Below are 15,209 nucleotides of genomic sequence, written 5' to 3'. Positions count from 1 at the left end.
TTTTTAAGTAGAGACGGGGATCTCGCTCTTGCTCAGGCTGGTCTCGAACTCCTGAGGTCAAACAATCTGCCTGCCTTGGCTTCCCAGAGTGCTAGGATTAGGTATTTCTGTTTTAATAAAAGGATTCTCTCTGCCTTATCAGGTGTAATATGAAAAGTATTAATAGAAGAAAAACCAACTGTTCTGTACAAATCAGCTTATCAGATGTAATATGAAAGAAATGAAATCTGTGATGATTTAAAATATTTTCAGAATTCAGGAAATTTCAAATTTAAAACTGAGGCGATGGCTCGGTAAGCAGTTGAATCTGCTACTAGAAAGGTCTTAGTGAACAAACTCCTTTTTTTAACTTTTTGGTAACTGGTATTAACATTTTAAAAGCATACTTTCGAGGTATATTTTGATTTTGTTTTGACTGTCAAGGAAGATGAAGACCTAAGGCAAGTAAAAAATTATATAATGAAAAATGATTCCTTATCATAAATAAAGGTAGTATAATTATAAAGTAATATTGACGAGCCAGAACTAATATGTCCAAATATATCATCCTTGCTACCTTTCTGTACTTCTGTAATAGCTAACATTTATTGAGTTTGTGAGTGTGTGTGTATGTATGAAAGACACAGGGAGAGAGAGAAAAAATGCTGTTAGAATGGGGCGTAACAAACTGCTTTAATGGATCAAACTGTGTCCTTTATGTTTCCCTAAAATTTTCTTTGCCGTAGAGTATGTGATTGATAACCTAATTTGAGTGGTAACATCCCTTGTTATGTATTTTATGTGAAATTTTAGATTTACATTTGTAAATCTTGGGAACAGTTTAGTAATAGTAGCATAATTATAGACAGGTAGTTGTATTTTGAAATGCAGTATTCTTTAAGAATGGTTATAGTCTTTATAGTGGCTTTTATAATGTCTTTTTCAAAAGTATAAACGTTTGTTATATAATAAAGCATTTAATGAATTATGGTGAAATTACTTTTTCCTCAGAGAATTCCACCTCCTGTAATTAAAGACCTGATTTTTTGATAAGAGTATGTCAGAAATGACAGTTTGAGTCCATAAAAGATCGAAATCTTTGAAATGTGCTTTCTAGAACAGGAGTCAACACACTGCTTATTTTTATGATTTTACATGGTTAAAAAAATCAAAAGAAGAATAATGCTTGTGACATGTGAAATTTAAATTTCTATGTCCATAAATGAAGTCTAATTGGGACACAATTAGGTGCTTTTGCATTACAGTGGCAGAGCTGAGTGGTTGTGACGGAAACCATATATGGCATTCTCATCACCTTGAACTGCTGTTTGGTGCACTGAAAATTTCAATGCTGCATTTATAACATGAAAGTATTTTGAGTGCCCCATCTATTGCCAGTCTGCAGTATTTGTTGATTTATTTATTACCACTGCATTTTCATCATGTCAAAACAAGAAAAGAAGAGAAAAATGGACTTTAAGTGGCATGCTTTTAAGGTGTAGTAGAGTATGAATTATTTTGTTATTTAATTAGATAGCAAAACATTGTTCTTATTATTCAGTGACATGCTAGTTATGATAGAAGAACACAATATACATTGAAATTACCAGACTACATCATGTACCACAGTATGTCCAACTCTCGGGAAAGCAACAGTCAGAAAAATTAGAAAACTTAAAATGAAATATCTCATCACAGCCTTATTTCTTCATAAAAATAAAAATGAGGCTTCCTCTGAAATTTGTTTCCAAGTGGCTTGTTTGTTGGCCAAGCAAGGAAAGCCATTTACTGATGTTGAGTTAATTAAATTGTGTTTGATTGCAGCGGTCAAAAAAATTATGTCCAGAGAAAAGAAACTTGTTTTAGACTGTAAGCTTTCTGGCAAGAACAGTTTATTTAAGAGTTGAAGACATTTGAAGCAACATCAATAGTCAATTAAAAAACAAGGCATATGATTTAGAGTAGTTGTCTTTGGCTCTTGATGAGCCAGCAGATGTTATTGATACTACTCAGTTGTTGTGTATTTAAAGAACCAATGCCAAGTTTGAAGTGGCAGAAAAATTAGTCTCTGTGAATAGTCTGTGAAGAACAACTACAGGCAAGAATATTTTCAAAGTTGAGAAAAACACTAAGTACAATCTGAAGTGGAATCTGCTAAGACGTGCTATAACTGATAGTAAGAAAATATGTGTAGAGCAGAAAAAGACTTAGTTGGACTAATTTACAAAGCTTGTAAAGATGTAAGGAGCTCAAAGCCTGTGTTATTTGTTGTGTTATTTATCTGTAGGTACTTTGCAGAAAATATTTGAATCTGTTAATATCATGTGTGTTGTTGAATCAGTACTGCCAACTGTGAAGTCATTCACTGTTATGGATGTAACTAGCATCAGCTACTTGAGTTTTTGTTAGAAATAGAGGCTGAATATGCTGACTGGCATGGCAGTGGTAGTGTTTTAATTGTTTGAGCTAAAGGCTGGGACTGAAACTTTTCTGAACAAAGAGGGACTTCCCTCAACCATTATTAATCAAATACTGATTAGCTTTGGAAACTAGCTTTTTCTGCAGACTTGATAATGTTTTAAAATGAATTTAACTACAACAAAAATACCAGGCAAAATAGCACTTATATGAAACTTAGATGCAGTAAAGTCATTTCAATGGCAACTGATGTTTGAATCCCAAATAATATCAAGTTAACTTGATATACTTCTTTTGCTGTGAGAACAATTATATCTTCATTTCCACATGAATTTTTCAAGGACGTATTTTCCATTCTCAAACTCTAGTTCCAACAGCACCTTTCAGCCATTGATGCAAATACAAAGAAAGTTTCCATATATCAAAACTCATTTAATTATGTAGTTGAGAAACTTCTACCTAACCTTCAGTTGGAAGTGATTAATCTGCAGTGTAATAACATACTGAAAAGCAAATATCAAAAGAAGAATCTAATAGAATTATATAACTGCCTTCTGAGTAATGAATATGCTTTATTAAAATCATGTTTGTGTGGGTTGATATCAATATTTGGCAGTACCTATTTCTGTTAAAAGACATTTTCAAAGATAAATACATAAAATCTCATTACAGATCAGCATTAATAAATGAGTATTTGTAATAGATTTTGACGATATGGAAGCCTCAATTAAGTGAGGTGTTATTCCCCCAAAAAGAATTCTAACCTTTTCTTTAGCAGACTTATATCATAAAATATTTTATTCAATTGTTATTATATCTTGAATTTTGTCAGAAGTTTGTTGAAATTTTTTCTCTTGTTACATAAGTGTCTAGATAATTTTTTTCCTATTGGCCTATAAAGACTAAAATACTTACAATTGGACCTTTTACAGAAAAAGTTGCAGATCCCTGTTCTACAGCAGGGCTTCTCAAATGTGAATTTCACATGTAGTAATTACCTGAGGATCTTGTTAAGATGGAGAATCTGATTTGGTAGGTCTGTGGAGGGATCCATGATTTTGCATTTCTTATAAGCATCCTAATTGATACAGTGGCTGCTGGACCATGGACTACACTTTGAGGAGCAAGGTTCTACTATTCAAGATTAACATTTGTTAAGCATCTGTGATGTGCCAGGAATTATACCATGGGCTCTTGCATGTATTGCCTCGTTAAAATGTCTTAAAAATTTGTTAGAAAGTATTAAGGATTAAGGAATCCTTGTTGGTGCCTGTAGTAAGAGTTTCTGTTTAGAAACTTGTTTGTTCTTTGGTGCGTAGCTTCCTCTAAGACCTCTTGGAGGAGGGTTGGGGTCCTAGAAGAAGGTATACATCTGAGAAAAACAGTGAGAAATAAAATAACACAATATTATTAGCTGGTTCGGGTCAAAGTAGGGCCCGATGTCCTCATTTTCCCTGCAGAATTCCAGTGTGGCATTTGCCAGTTACCAAGCCGAAGAGTGGGCATAGTATATAGCACATATATACTTTACAAATATTTTCTTCCCATCTCTTGTATTTTCAGTTTATAACCATGTCTTTTGAACTAGCAACATTTTAAACTTTTGATGAAGTCCAATTTTTTGATGTTTAAAAATTTCCTTTAATTATTTTTTTAAAATTGTAAAATGTACATAAGAGAAAATTTACCTTTTTTTGCCATTTTTAAATGTATAGTTTAGTGACATTAAGTACATTGACATTGTTGTGCTGCCACTGCCACTATTCATCTCTAGAACTTTTCTGTCTTTCTCAGCTGAAATGCTGTACCCATTAAACAGTGATTCCCCATTCTACCACACACCTCTATTCTCCAGCAACCACCTTTTGTGACTGGCTTACTTTACTTAGCATCTTCAAGCTTTTCCATGTTGTAGCATCCACTGAAATTTTGTTCATTTTTAAGGGTGAACAATATTCCATTGTGTGTATATACCACATTTTATCCATGGCCACTTGGACTGCTTCCACCTTTTGGCTGTTTTGAATAGTGCCACTATGAACATGTTTGTACAAATATCTTTTTCAGTTTCTGCTTTCATTTCTATTGGTTATACATTGAGAAGTGGAATTGCTGGATCATGTGGTAATTCCATATTTCATTTTTTTAGGAACCTCCATACTGTTTTCCATAGCAGCTGCACCATTTTACATTCCTACCACCAATGCACAAGGGTTCCAATTTCTTCATCCTCACTAGCACTTATTTTTGTTTTTTTGATAGCAGCCAATCTGGTGGGCATGAAGTGGTATTTCATTGTTTTGATTAGCATTTCCCTAATTAATGTTGTTGAGCATCTTCTCATGTGCTTATTAGCCATTTCTGTATCTTCTTTGGGGCAATTTCTATTCACATCTTTCGCTCGTTTTTAAATTGGGGTATTGTTTTGTTGTTGAGTTGTAGTTCTTTATATATTCGAGATATCAATCTTTTTAGATATATGATTTTCAGATATTTTCTTTCTCCGTTCTGTGGGTTGCCATTTTTCTCTGTTGATTGCCATAAAGTTTTTAATTTTGATGAAGTTCAGCTTACCAGTTTTTCTTTTATTGCCTGTGCTTTTGGTGTCATATCCAAGAAATCATTGCCAAATTCAATGCATGAAGCTTTCTCCCAATGTTTCCTTCTAAGAGTTATTAAATCTTAGGTCTTACATTCAGTTATTTGATCCATTCTGAGTTAATTTTTGCATATAGCATAAAGGGTCCAACTTAATTTTTTTTGCATGTGGATATCCAGTTTTCCCACCACCATTTGTTGAAAAAACTGATCTTTCCCCGTTGAAAGGTCTTAGTTTTCTTGTTGAAAATCATTTCATGTGAGGGTTTATTTTCTGGGCTATTTTATCCCATTGATCTATAGATATGTCTATCTTTATGCCAGTACCATATACTTATTTTTAAAATGTGATTTGATGTTTTCAAAAAAATCCTGTGCCAGTGAAGAATTGATAGTTTTTATAAAGCAACACTTGGAATTATATGAAGGAATTTAAGTTCCAGTGCCCATCTTGAGACCTGGCAGACCTGGCATGTAAAAGGTGTTTGATTTGAGAACAGTAAGTTTGAAGCCACAGTTAGTCTGGAAAGAGAATGGAAGGATTGGCTATTGGCCATGGATTGACTCTTGGGGGGTATTCATAGTTAAAAGAGAATAAAGGGGGGAAAAGATATGGTTGAATTGCGAGAACTAGAATTGTATATTTTTGTTTCATTTTTCCCCCCAATAAAGGAATGGTACAGAGTTTCTGATATAATAGCAGGATCAGGAAAAAAAAATTGGACACATTGGTGATACTAAGGATGATGTGGTTGTAAATTGCCAGTTTATGGAAAGAATTAAATGATAGTATTAATAGCATGAAATTTAAGCGCTGGTGGATTTTTTTTAAAAGACACAAATGAGGGCAGAGAGGCAAGAAGGGAGAAAGTGCCAGAGAGATGGGGTACATGTCAGTGAAAGACCTCTTGGATATCAAGAAGGAATGGCGGCTGGGCTTAGTGGCTCACAACCTGTAATCCTAGCACTCTGGGAGGCCAGCCTTTGAGCTAAGGAGTTTGAGACCAGCCTGAGCTAGAGTGAGACCCCGTCCTACTAAAAAAATAGAAAGAAATTAGCTGGACAACTCAAAAAAAAAAAAATATATATATATATAAAAAATTAGCCGGGCATGGTGTCACATGCCTGTGGTCCCAGCTATTTGGGAGGCTGAGGCAGAAGGATTGCTTGAGCCCAGGAGTTTGAGGTTGCTGTGAGCTAGGCTGACGCCACAGCACTCACTCTAGCCGGGACAACAAAGCGAGACTCTGTCTCAAAAAAAAAAGAAAAGATCTATAGGAATTATTGTTAACTTTTAGGAAAAAAATGTCAAGGTGTATACAAGGGAACTAATATAGTTTGAAAATGTTCTCCAAATCATTCCGGATTCTGATAATATCTTCCTTGCTACCTTTGAGAGTCACTCATTTTTGTCACTTCTAGGATTTTTTTCAGTAGAGAATTAGGAGACATAGATAAAAGAATTTTTAAGAATTTAATTGAATTTCAGTTAGAATTTGTGGTGCTTTAGTCTACATAGTAACAATTATATTAGGGTGCTAAGTTTTTCCCCCTTCATTCTTCAGGTGATTGTTTAATAGTAGGTGTTACTTTAGCGATCTGTTTGATAAATGTGTGTGTTCCATCTACTCGATGGAAACTTAAAACTGAAACTATCAACTGTACAAAAAGTCTCAGGGATGTGACAATAATAAAACAATTCTTCCCAGTTTAAAATGTAATTAGTCGTTAGGTGTACATAAAATAATTAAGTGGTTAATGCCACTTAATATAAAAATTCTGTATAAGTGTAGAGTCGGGAGATTTACACTATGAGAAATAGTATTTTTCAAACTCTGGACCCATGGTCCATTAATAGCATATGAAGTCTATTTTATTTAATAGCTTTTAACCAGTGTTTTTTATTTTTTCTAAATGGACTAGAATAGACCAGAAAATAGATATTGTAAAGTATTCTTTTTGCTGCAGTGTAGTAATGGTAAATATTCTGTGAAACTTTTAAATATATGTATGTATATATCTGTGTACTGAATTGGATAGAAAATATATTTCTTTCTGTGAGTTGCAGTCAGAAGTGTTGGAAATCCATTGTAGGATATTTTGATACATGTGTGGAGATATTATAAAAATTAAGTCTCTTAATTTTATCTATGTGTAGCATTCATTCATAAATTTTTATTGCCATCTCAACTAACCACATATATAGTCTTTGTTATATATAAATATGCACACATACATATATATTTTTTTTTTTAATTTTTTTTTCCTTAATAGGTGCAATGGATGAGCTTCATAGTCTGGATCCAAGAAGGCAAGAGTTATTGGAAGCTAGATTTACTGGAGTTGCAAGTGGGAGCACTGGGAGTACTGGCAGTTGCAGTGTTGGAGCTAAAGTGAGCAAAATTTTAATCTTTATTTGACAATCTTTCTTTGTATTAAGTGGTCTAAAATATATTTTTTAAAGGATCCCTACATATGTGCTTAATAGCAAATTATTACTTATTATAACTTTGTAATGTGTAGAAAAAGTAAAATCAGTGTTTATAAACCTGACTTCTAATATAGAATACCGTGTTTCAGGGGTACTATGTTATAATACAACATAATATATTTTAGGGATAAAAAGGAGTTTGGTAGGCCGGGCGCGGTGGCTCACGCCTGTAATCCCAGCACTCTGGGAGGCCGAGGCGGGCGGATTGTTTGAGCTCAGGAGTTCGAGACCAGCCTGAGCAAGAGTGAGACCCCGTCTCTACTAAAATTAGAAAGAAATTAATCGGACAACTAAAAATATGTAGAAAAAATTAGCCGGACATGGTGGCGCATGCCTGTAGTCCCAGCTACTCGGGAGGCTGAGGCAGAAGGATTGCTTGAGCCCAGGAGTTTGAGGTTGCTGTGAGCTAGGCTGATGCCACAGCATTCTAGCCCGGGCAAAAGAGTGAGACTCTGTCTCAAAAAAAAAAAAGGAGTTTGGTAGATTCTACTGCCTATCTCCCATTATATGATTTCTTACCCTTCCTGTCCTTATTACCCATATTCCTATCTGTACATGTAATCCACTGCTTCTAACTGCTGCATAAAACTTAATAGTGTATCTGTTAGGCCTTCCAGTGATCTACACAGGTTGTCTTCAGCTCCCCACTACCTCATGATGCAATGATTATTCTTGTACTTGTTCTCCTATGGACCTTTGTGAGCATTTATTTAATATGTATTCCCAAGAGCATAATTGCTACGTTATAGGGTATGTGTAGACTTAAACTGAATAAATAGTGCACAATTGCTATTCAGAACAGTTGTACTAATCTGCACATTCAGCAGAGTACATGAGTATTTCTGTATCCTCATGTCCCAGAAACATTTGGCAGCATCCACATTTCTCATTTTTGATAGTCTAATGAGTATGAAATATCTCATTGTTTCACTTCTACCATCAGTTACTTTGAGCATTTCTTCATATGCTTGTTAGCTTTTTGGGAGTCTCTTATAAATTATTCTAATCCTTTGTCTGTTTTTCTATTAGTATTATTTCTTTTTTGAACTAATTTTCCCGTGTTCCCAGTCTTGTTGATTTCATTTATTGCAAGTAATTCCTCCCATTTTGTCGTATTTTTATTAACTTTGTTCATGGTATCCATCATTGAGCAGGAGTTATATGAGTACATTGTATTTTGAACTCTTTAAATTTGTTGTGATCAAACTCACCAGTTTTTTTGCCTTATGCCTCTGAAGTTTTGAGTAACTCTTGATATGCTAAGAAAAATAAGCATCACCATTAACCATCTCGGTCAAATAGATCCTTTTTCTATTTTTATATTTGTAATTATTTTACTACTAATTTATAGAAATAGGAAAACAACTTTATTAGAAATTTTAATATGAATTACATAGTACACCTCTTGATATCATAAAAGATGAAAGAATACTGTGATGTGCCCTTCGAGCATAATGAGATTGTCTAGGTTCTTGTTGCAGAATATTATATAATGAAGTCTTTCAGTTGAATGACTGATGAAAATACTGTTTCCTTTTTTCCTTAGAAATATATTGTTCAATTAAATGGTTCTTGAATTTGAGAAAATTCATTTAGGATTATGTTATCTGATGAATGAGATTTCACTTACATGGTCAGTGTCACTATCATCAGTTTTAAAAGAGTCTAGACATGCTGTTATGTATCTCTTTGTATTTATTTTCTGATTTGTCTAATAATCATAAGATGTCCTCCTCTGTCATTTTCTTCTCTTGGCCATTGTGGGTTGAAAATGAAAATTTCTGAATTCTCAGGTGGAGTCAGGGAAAGCTAAGATTAGACTATAAAGATGGTATCTCTTGTCTTTTATATATTCTTGAAAGATGATGCAAGGCAAGAAGAAAACTGAAAGATGGTGATTTATTTCCTCATCCTTTTAGGTCATTAAATCTGTATTTTTCTTTTGCTGCCATAACAAATTACCACAGACTTAAGTGTTTAAAACAATATAAATTTGGCCGGGTGCAGTGGCCCACGCCTGTAATCCTAGCACTCTGGCAGGCTGAGGTGGGAGGATCGTTCAAGGTCAGGAGTTCGAGACCAGCCTGAGCAAGAGCAAGACCCCGTCTCTACCAAAAATAGAAAGAAATTAATTGGACAGCTAAAAATAGATAGAAAAAATTAGCCGGGCATGACGGCACGTGCCTGTAGTCCCAGCTACCTGGGAGGCTGAGGCAGGAGGATCGCTTGAGCCCATGAGTTCGAGGTTGCTGTGAGCTAGGCTGATGCCACGGCACTCTAGCCCGGTCAAAAAAAAAAAATATATATATATATATATATATACACACACATATATATATATATAAATTTGTTATCTTATAGTTTTGTAGGTCAGAAGTCTGACACTGGTTTCATGGGATAAAATCAGGGTGCCTGCTGGGTTGTAATCCTTTTTGGAGACTCTAGAGGAAGATGTGTTTCCTTGCCCTTTTCAGTTTCTAGAGGCTACCACATTCCTTGGCTTAGTTCCTTCATTTTCAAAGCCAGCAACATCTCATCTCCTGGTCCCTTCCTCCCAAGTTTTATCTCCCTCTGACAATGCCCTGGAAAGATTGAGTTTCTCCTTTTAAGTACTCATGTGATTAGACTGTGGTAACCATGAATCTGTTTTCTATTCTTTTTAGTTAGCTTTTTCAGAATGCCATCTAAATGAATATGTATTGTAATACATATTGTAATGTATAACCTTTTGAGTCTGGCTTGTTTTAACTTAGTATAACGTATTCATTTGAGATTGATCCATGTTGTTGGATTTTACCAATGGTTTGATTCTTTTTGTTGCTAAATAGTATTCCATTGTACAAATATACCATACTTCTTTTTAGTGCATTTTCTACGTGAGGAACATTTGAGCTGTTTCCAATGTTTTGATAATTAGGAATAAAACTACTGTAAACATTTGTGTATTCCTGCCTCTTAGATTCAAAAATTGCTTACATGGTGTAAATACCACTTCCCAAAAATATAGAACATTTCCATCCATCAAAAGTTTTCTCCTGTCCCTTTCTGGTCAGTTCCCACTTTTTAAACTGTATTCCCAAACCATAATCTAATTTCTCTTACTATAGATTAGTTTTGCCTGTGTTTAGATTCCATATACAGTAAATGGAATGATACAATATATTCTTTTGTATATGCTTTCCTTCATTTAACATAATATTTTTGAGATCAGTGTTGTTGCTGTTTTAGTAGTTCATTCCTTCTGTCGCTGAATAGTATTCTGTTGTATGGATATACCAGGATTTGTTACCCATTTGTACAGTGATGCTTGGATGTTTTTAGTTTTGCTTGTTGTGAATAAGATTGCTGTAAACATTTTTGTACAAATGTTTTGGTGGACATATATTTTCATTTCTCCTGGGAAAATACTTAGGGGAGTAATGTAGATGTATGTCTAATTTGATTAGAAACTGCCGGATTTCCAAAGTATTTGTGGCAACTTCTACTCTAACCAGCAGTGTATAAGAATTTTTTTTTCTTTTTTCTTTTGGGACAACATCTTGCTCTGTTGCCCATAGTAGACTGCAGTGGTGCCATCATAGCTCATTGCAACCTTAAACTCCTGAGGTCAAGCGATCCTCCTGCCTCAGCCTCCCAAGTAGCTGGGAATAAAGCCATGCACAATCACACCTGGCTAATGTTTTAAGATAAAGTTTTTGTAGAGATGGGATTTCATTGTGTTGCCCAGGCTGGTTTTGATCTTCTGGCTTCAAGTGACCCTCCTGCCTCAGCCTCTCAAAGTGCTGGGATGACAAGTGTGAGCCACTGTGCCTAGCTGCGTATAAGAATTTTAATTCGTCCGCATCCTTACCAATATTCTGTCTTGTGATTCTTTTTCATTTTGGTCATTTTCGTGGATGCGAAGTAGTATCAGCCTATTTATTTTAACTTTTCTTTTTTCTAATTAATGCTGTCCGTCTAAGAACTGCTTTAGCTTTGTGCCACAAATGTTGATAGGTGCTATTTTTGTTATTCTGGTGTATATATTTCATAATTACCCTTATCTTCTTTTTAACACAAGGGCTATTAATTATGGGATATTTTGAGCTATCCTTCTGTTACGGATTTTCACTTTATTGCATTATAGATGGAAAATATAATTTATATGACATAATCTCTGGATATGCCCTATTTTATAAACATTTCATATCTAATAGCTCTTAATTGTATTTGTTCAGATCTTAGATAGCTCCTTGTATTGTGAACTTAATCTTTTTGTGAGAGAGATGTATTAAAATCTTTATGTGTGATTTATGTATTTCTACTTGCTTTTTATCAGTTTTTGCTTGATTTTTGAGGCTATATTTTACATACATGTATCTTCTTGTTCTATTCCTTTTATGACTATATAATGTTTATTGTTTCCTTTAGCTTTCTTTTGGTTCATATTTGTCTTAGACATATGTTTTTCTATTCTTTTATTTTTACTTTTTGTTTTAAGTGTGCTTTTGTAGACAACATGTGCCACATTTTTTGATAGAATATCAGCATTTTATCTCTTAAATGGTGAGGTTTGTTCATTGCATTTATTCTGAGTTGGTTCTGCACCGTGCTTGGCCCAAATTGTCACTTTTGAGATCTTTATCAGTCATTGTTTTCGGACATAAGATATTTCTGGCTCACTTGTACTTCTTCTATAACCAATGTGAGCAGACATTTGACAAGGATTTCTGCTTCATTTTAATGAAGAATGGTACTTAGGAACCAAGATCTGGGTGCAAGTTTACATAGTAGTCTCTTAGAAGAATGCCAGCTAATACAGCATGAGAAAAATCACCATTTGATATCTCCCAGATAATTATTAAGGCAAGGACCATCAGTGGATGCTAAAGCCATTTAGTAAAATATTTTGAAGAATGGTATATTTACAAGGTCTCAATGTTTCACCCCGTAGATTAGTTATTAATTACAAAACAGAAGTGTGTCTTTAAAATGGATACCATTGGTCACCACTATAATAAACAGAGTCAGACTTTTTCTTGGTGTTGTTACAGAGAATCTGGCATCTGAATCCTAATTTGATACACAAATCACCTCTAGTTTTAATGCTTGAAATGTTTGGTTTGAATTTAATCATGAGAAAATACTCCTGGGACGTTCTACTGAACAATTGGCTTGGACTCATCAAAGTATTCAGTGTCATGAAGAACAAGGGAAGGCAAATGGGGTTGTTCTAGATTGGATGAGACTTAAAGAGATACAGCAGCCAAACGTAGTGTATGAACTCAAAAATCCTGATTTGCTCCCAGATTGGGGAAAAAACAGTTATTAAGGTCATTTTTGTGACAGTAGGGGAAATTTGAGTATGAATGTATACTGGATGATGATACTGAATTAATGATTGCATTATTGTTGGTTTTACTTTTCTTTAATCTTTTGAGTAAGTTATTAGGATTTAATTTATCCATAGAGAAAAATAGGGTAGTGTGTTTGCTAAAAAGAAAGTAAGCATAGTCGACAGAGATGCTGTACATACAACTTTTTTGTTTTGGTTTGGTTTTTTCCTACTTTTATTATTTTTAATTGACACATAATTGTACATGTTTATGGGGTACAGTGTGATATTACAATACACATATATACAGTGTATAATGATCAAATCAAGGTGATTAGTATATCCATTACCTCGAATGTTTCTGATTGCTTTGGGTTGGGAACATTCAAAATCTGTTCTTCTAGGTGTTTGAAAATATACAATAAATTGTTAATTATAGTCACTGTATAATGCTACAGAACACTAGGACTTATTCCTCCTATCTCACTGTACTTTTGTATCTGTTAACCAACATTTGGCTATCCTCTTATTCCCCCTACCATTCCCCACTATTCTACTCTCTACTTCTACAAGATCAACTTTTTTAGTTTCCACATGTGAATGAAAATATGCCACAGTTATCTTTCTGTACCTGACTTATTTCATTTAACATAAAGTCCTCCAAGCTCATCCATGTTGCCATGAATGAGAGAATTTTGTTCTTTTTGTGGGTAAATAGTATTCCATTTTGTACATACACCACATTCTCTTTATTCATTCATTTGTTGGTGGGCACTTAAGTTGATTTCATATCTTGGTTATTGTGAACAGTGCTGCAATAAACATGGGAGTGCAGATATCTCTTCAACATACAGATTTCCTTTTCTTTGGATATATGCCCAGTAGTAGGATTGCTTAGTCATATAGTAGTTCTGTTTTTATTTTTTTGTGGAACCTTCATACTGTTTTCCATAATGATTATACCAATTTACATTCTCATCAATGGTTTTTGAGTTCCCCTTTTTCTTCATCCTCATTAGTATTTGTTGTTTTTTGTCTTTTTGATGGTAGCTATTCTAACTGGGGTGAGATGATATCTCATGTGATTTTGATTTGCATTTCCCTGACGATTAGTTATATTGAGCATTTTTCATATGCCTCTTGGCCATTAGTATGTCTTCTTTTTAGAGATGTCTATTTAGCTCATTTGCCCATTTTAAAACTGGATTATTTGTGGGGTTTTTTGCTGTTGAGCTGTTTGAGTTCCTTGTAAATTCCAGATATTAGTTCCTTGTCGGATGAATAATTTGCACATTTTCTCCCATTCTGCAGGTTGTCTCTTCACTCTGTGATTGTTTCCTTTGCTGTCAAATAGCTTTTTATGATATCCATTTGTTTATTTATGTTTTTGTTGCCTGTGCTTTTGAAGTCTTGTCCATAAAATCTTTGCCCAGACCAATGTCCTGAAGTAGGTTTCCCCTAAGTTTTCTTCTTGTAGTTTCATAGTTTTGGGTCTTACATTTAAGTCTTTAATCCTTTTTTTTTTCTGAAAGAGGGTCTCTTTCTCTCTCTCTCTCACCGAGGCTGGGGTGCAGGGGCGTTGTCATAGCTCACTGCACCCTCAAACTCCTGGGCTTAAGCAATCTTCCCGCCTCAGCCTCCCAATTAGTTGGGACTACAGGCGTGCACCTCCACGCCTGGCTAATTTTTCTATTTTTTGTAGAGACAGGGTCTCTCTCTTGCTCAGGCTGGTCTTAAACTCATGGGCTCAAGTAGTCCTCCTACCTTGGCCTCCCAAAGTGCTAGGATTACAGGGATGAGCCACCATGCCCAGCTGATCCATTTTGAATTGAATTTTGTATATGGTGAGATTTAGCGGTCTAATTTCATTTTTCTGCATATGGATATGCAGTTTTCCCAGGACCATTTATTGAAGAGACTGCCCCTTCCCAAATGAATGTTCCTGGTTCCTTTGTCAAAAATCTATTGGTTATAAATGATGTGGGTTTATTTCTGGATTCTCTGTTCCATTGCCCTATGTGTCTTGTTTTATGCCAGTACCATGCTGTTTTGGATACTATAGCTTTGTAGTATATTTTGAAATCCAGTAGTGTGATGCCTCTGGCTATGTTCTTTTTGCTCAGTATTGCTTTGGCTATTTGGGGGTCTTTTTTGGTTTTATATGAATTTTAAGATTGTTTTTTCTATTTCTGTGAAGAATGTCATCGGTATTTTGATATAGGGATTGCATTGAGTCTGTAGGTCACTTTTGGTAGTATGTCATTTTCACAATATTAATTCTTCTGATCTGTGAATATGAATATGAGATGTTTTTCCTTTTTTTTGTGTCCTCTTCAGTTTCTTTCATCAATATTTTATAGTTTTCCTGTAGAGGTCTTCATCTTCATTCTTAAATTTATTTCTAGGTAT

The 15,209-nt window shown here is 34.5% G+C and overlaps 1 protein-coding gene across 3 annotated transcripts in view; it reads left to right on the top strand.

Moving 5' to 3' along the window:
* TLK1 (tousled-like kinase 1) overlaps positions 1-15,209 on the top strand; it is a 156,685-nt gene that overhangs the window by 39,898 nt on the left and 101,578 nt on the right. For all 3 annotated transcript variants that reach the window (XM_012650795.1, XM_012650794.1, XM_012650796.1), the window contains exon 2: positions 7,270-7,388. In XM_012650795.1, the coding sequence (XP_012506249.1) occupies positions 7,275-7,388 (114 nt within the window). In that variant the 5' untranslated portion in view covers positions 7,270-7,274. The remainder of the gene's footprint in view (positions 1-7,269; positions 7,389-15,209) is intronic.

Source organism: Propithecus coquereli, unplaced genomic scaffold (assembly GCF_000956105.1).
Source record: "Propithecus coquereli isolate 6110/MARCELLA unplaced genomic scaffold, Pcoq_1.0 Scaffold34, whole genome shotgun sequence".
Taxonomy (NCBI): domain Eukaryota; kingdom Metazoa; phylum Chordata; class Mammalia; order Primates; family Indriidae; genus Propithecus; species Propithecus coquereli.
Note: the sequence above shows the minus strand (reverse complement) of the source record. Positions and strands in the feature narration are given on the sequence as shown.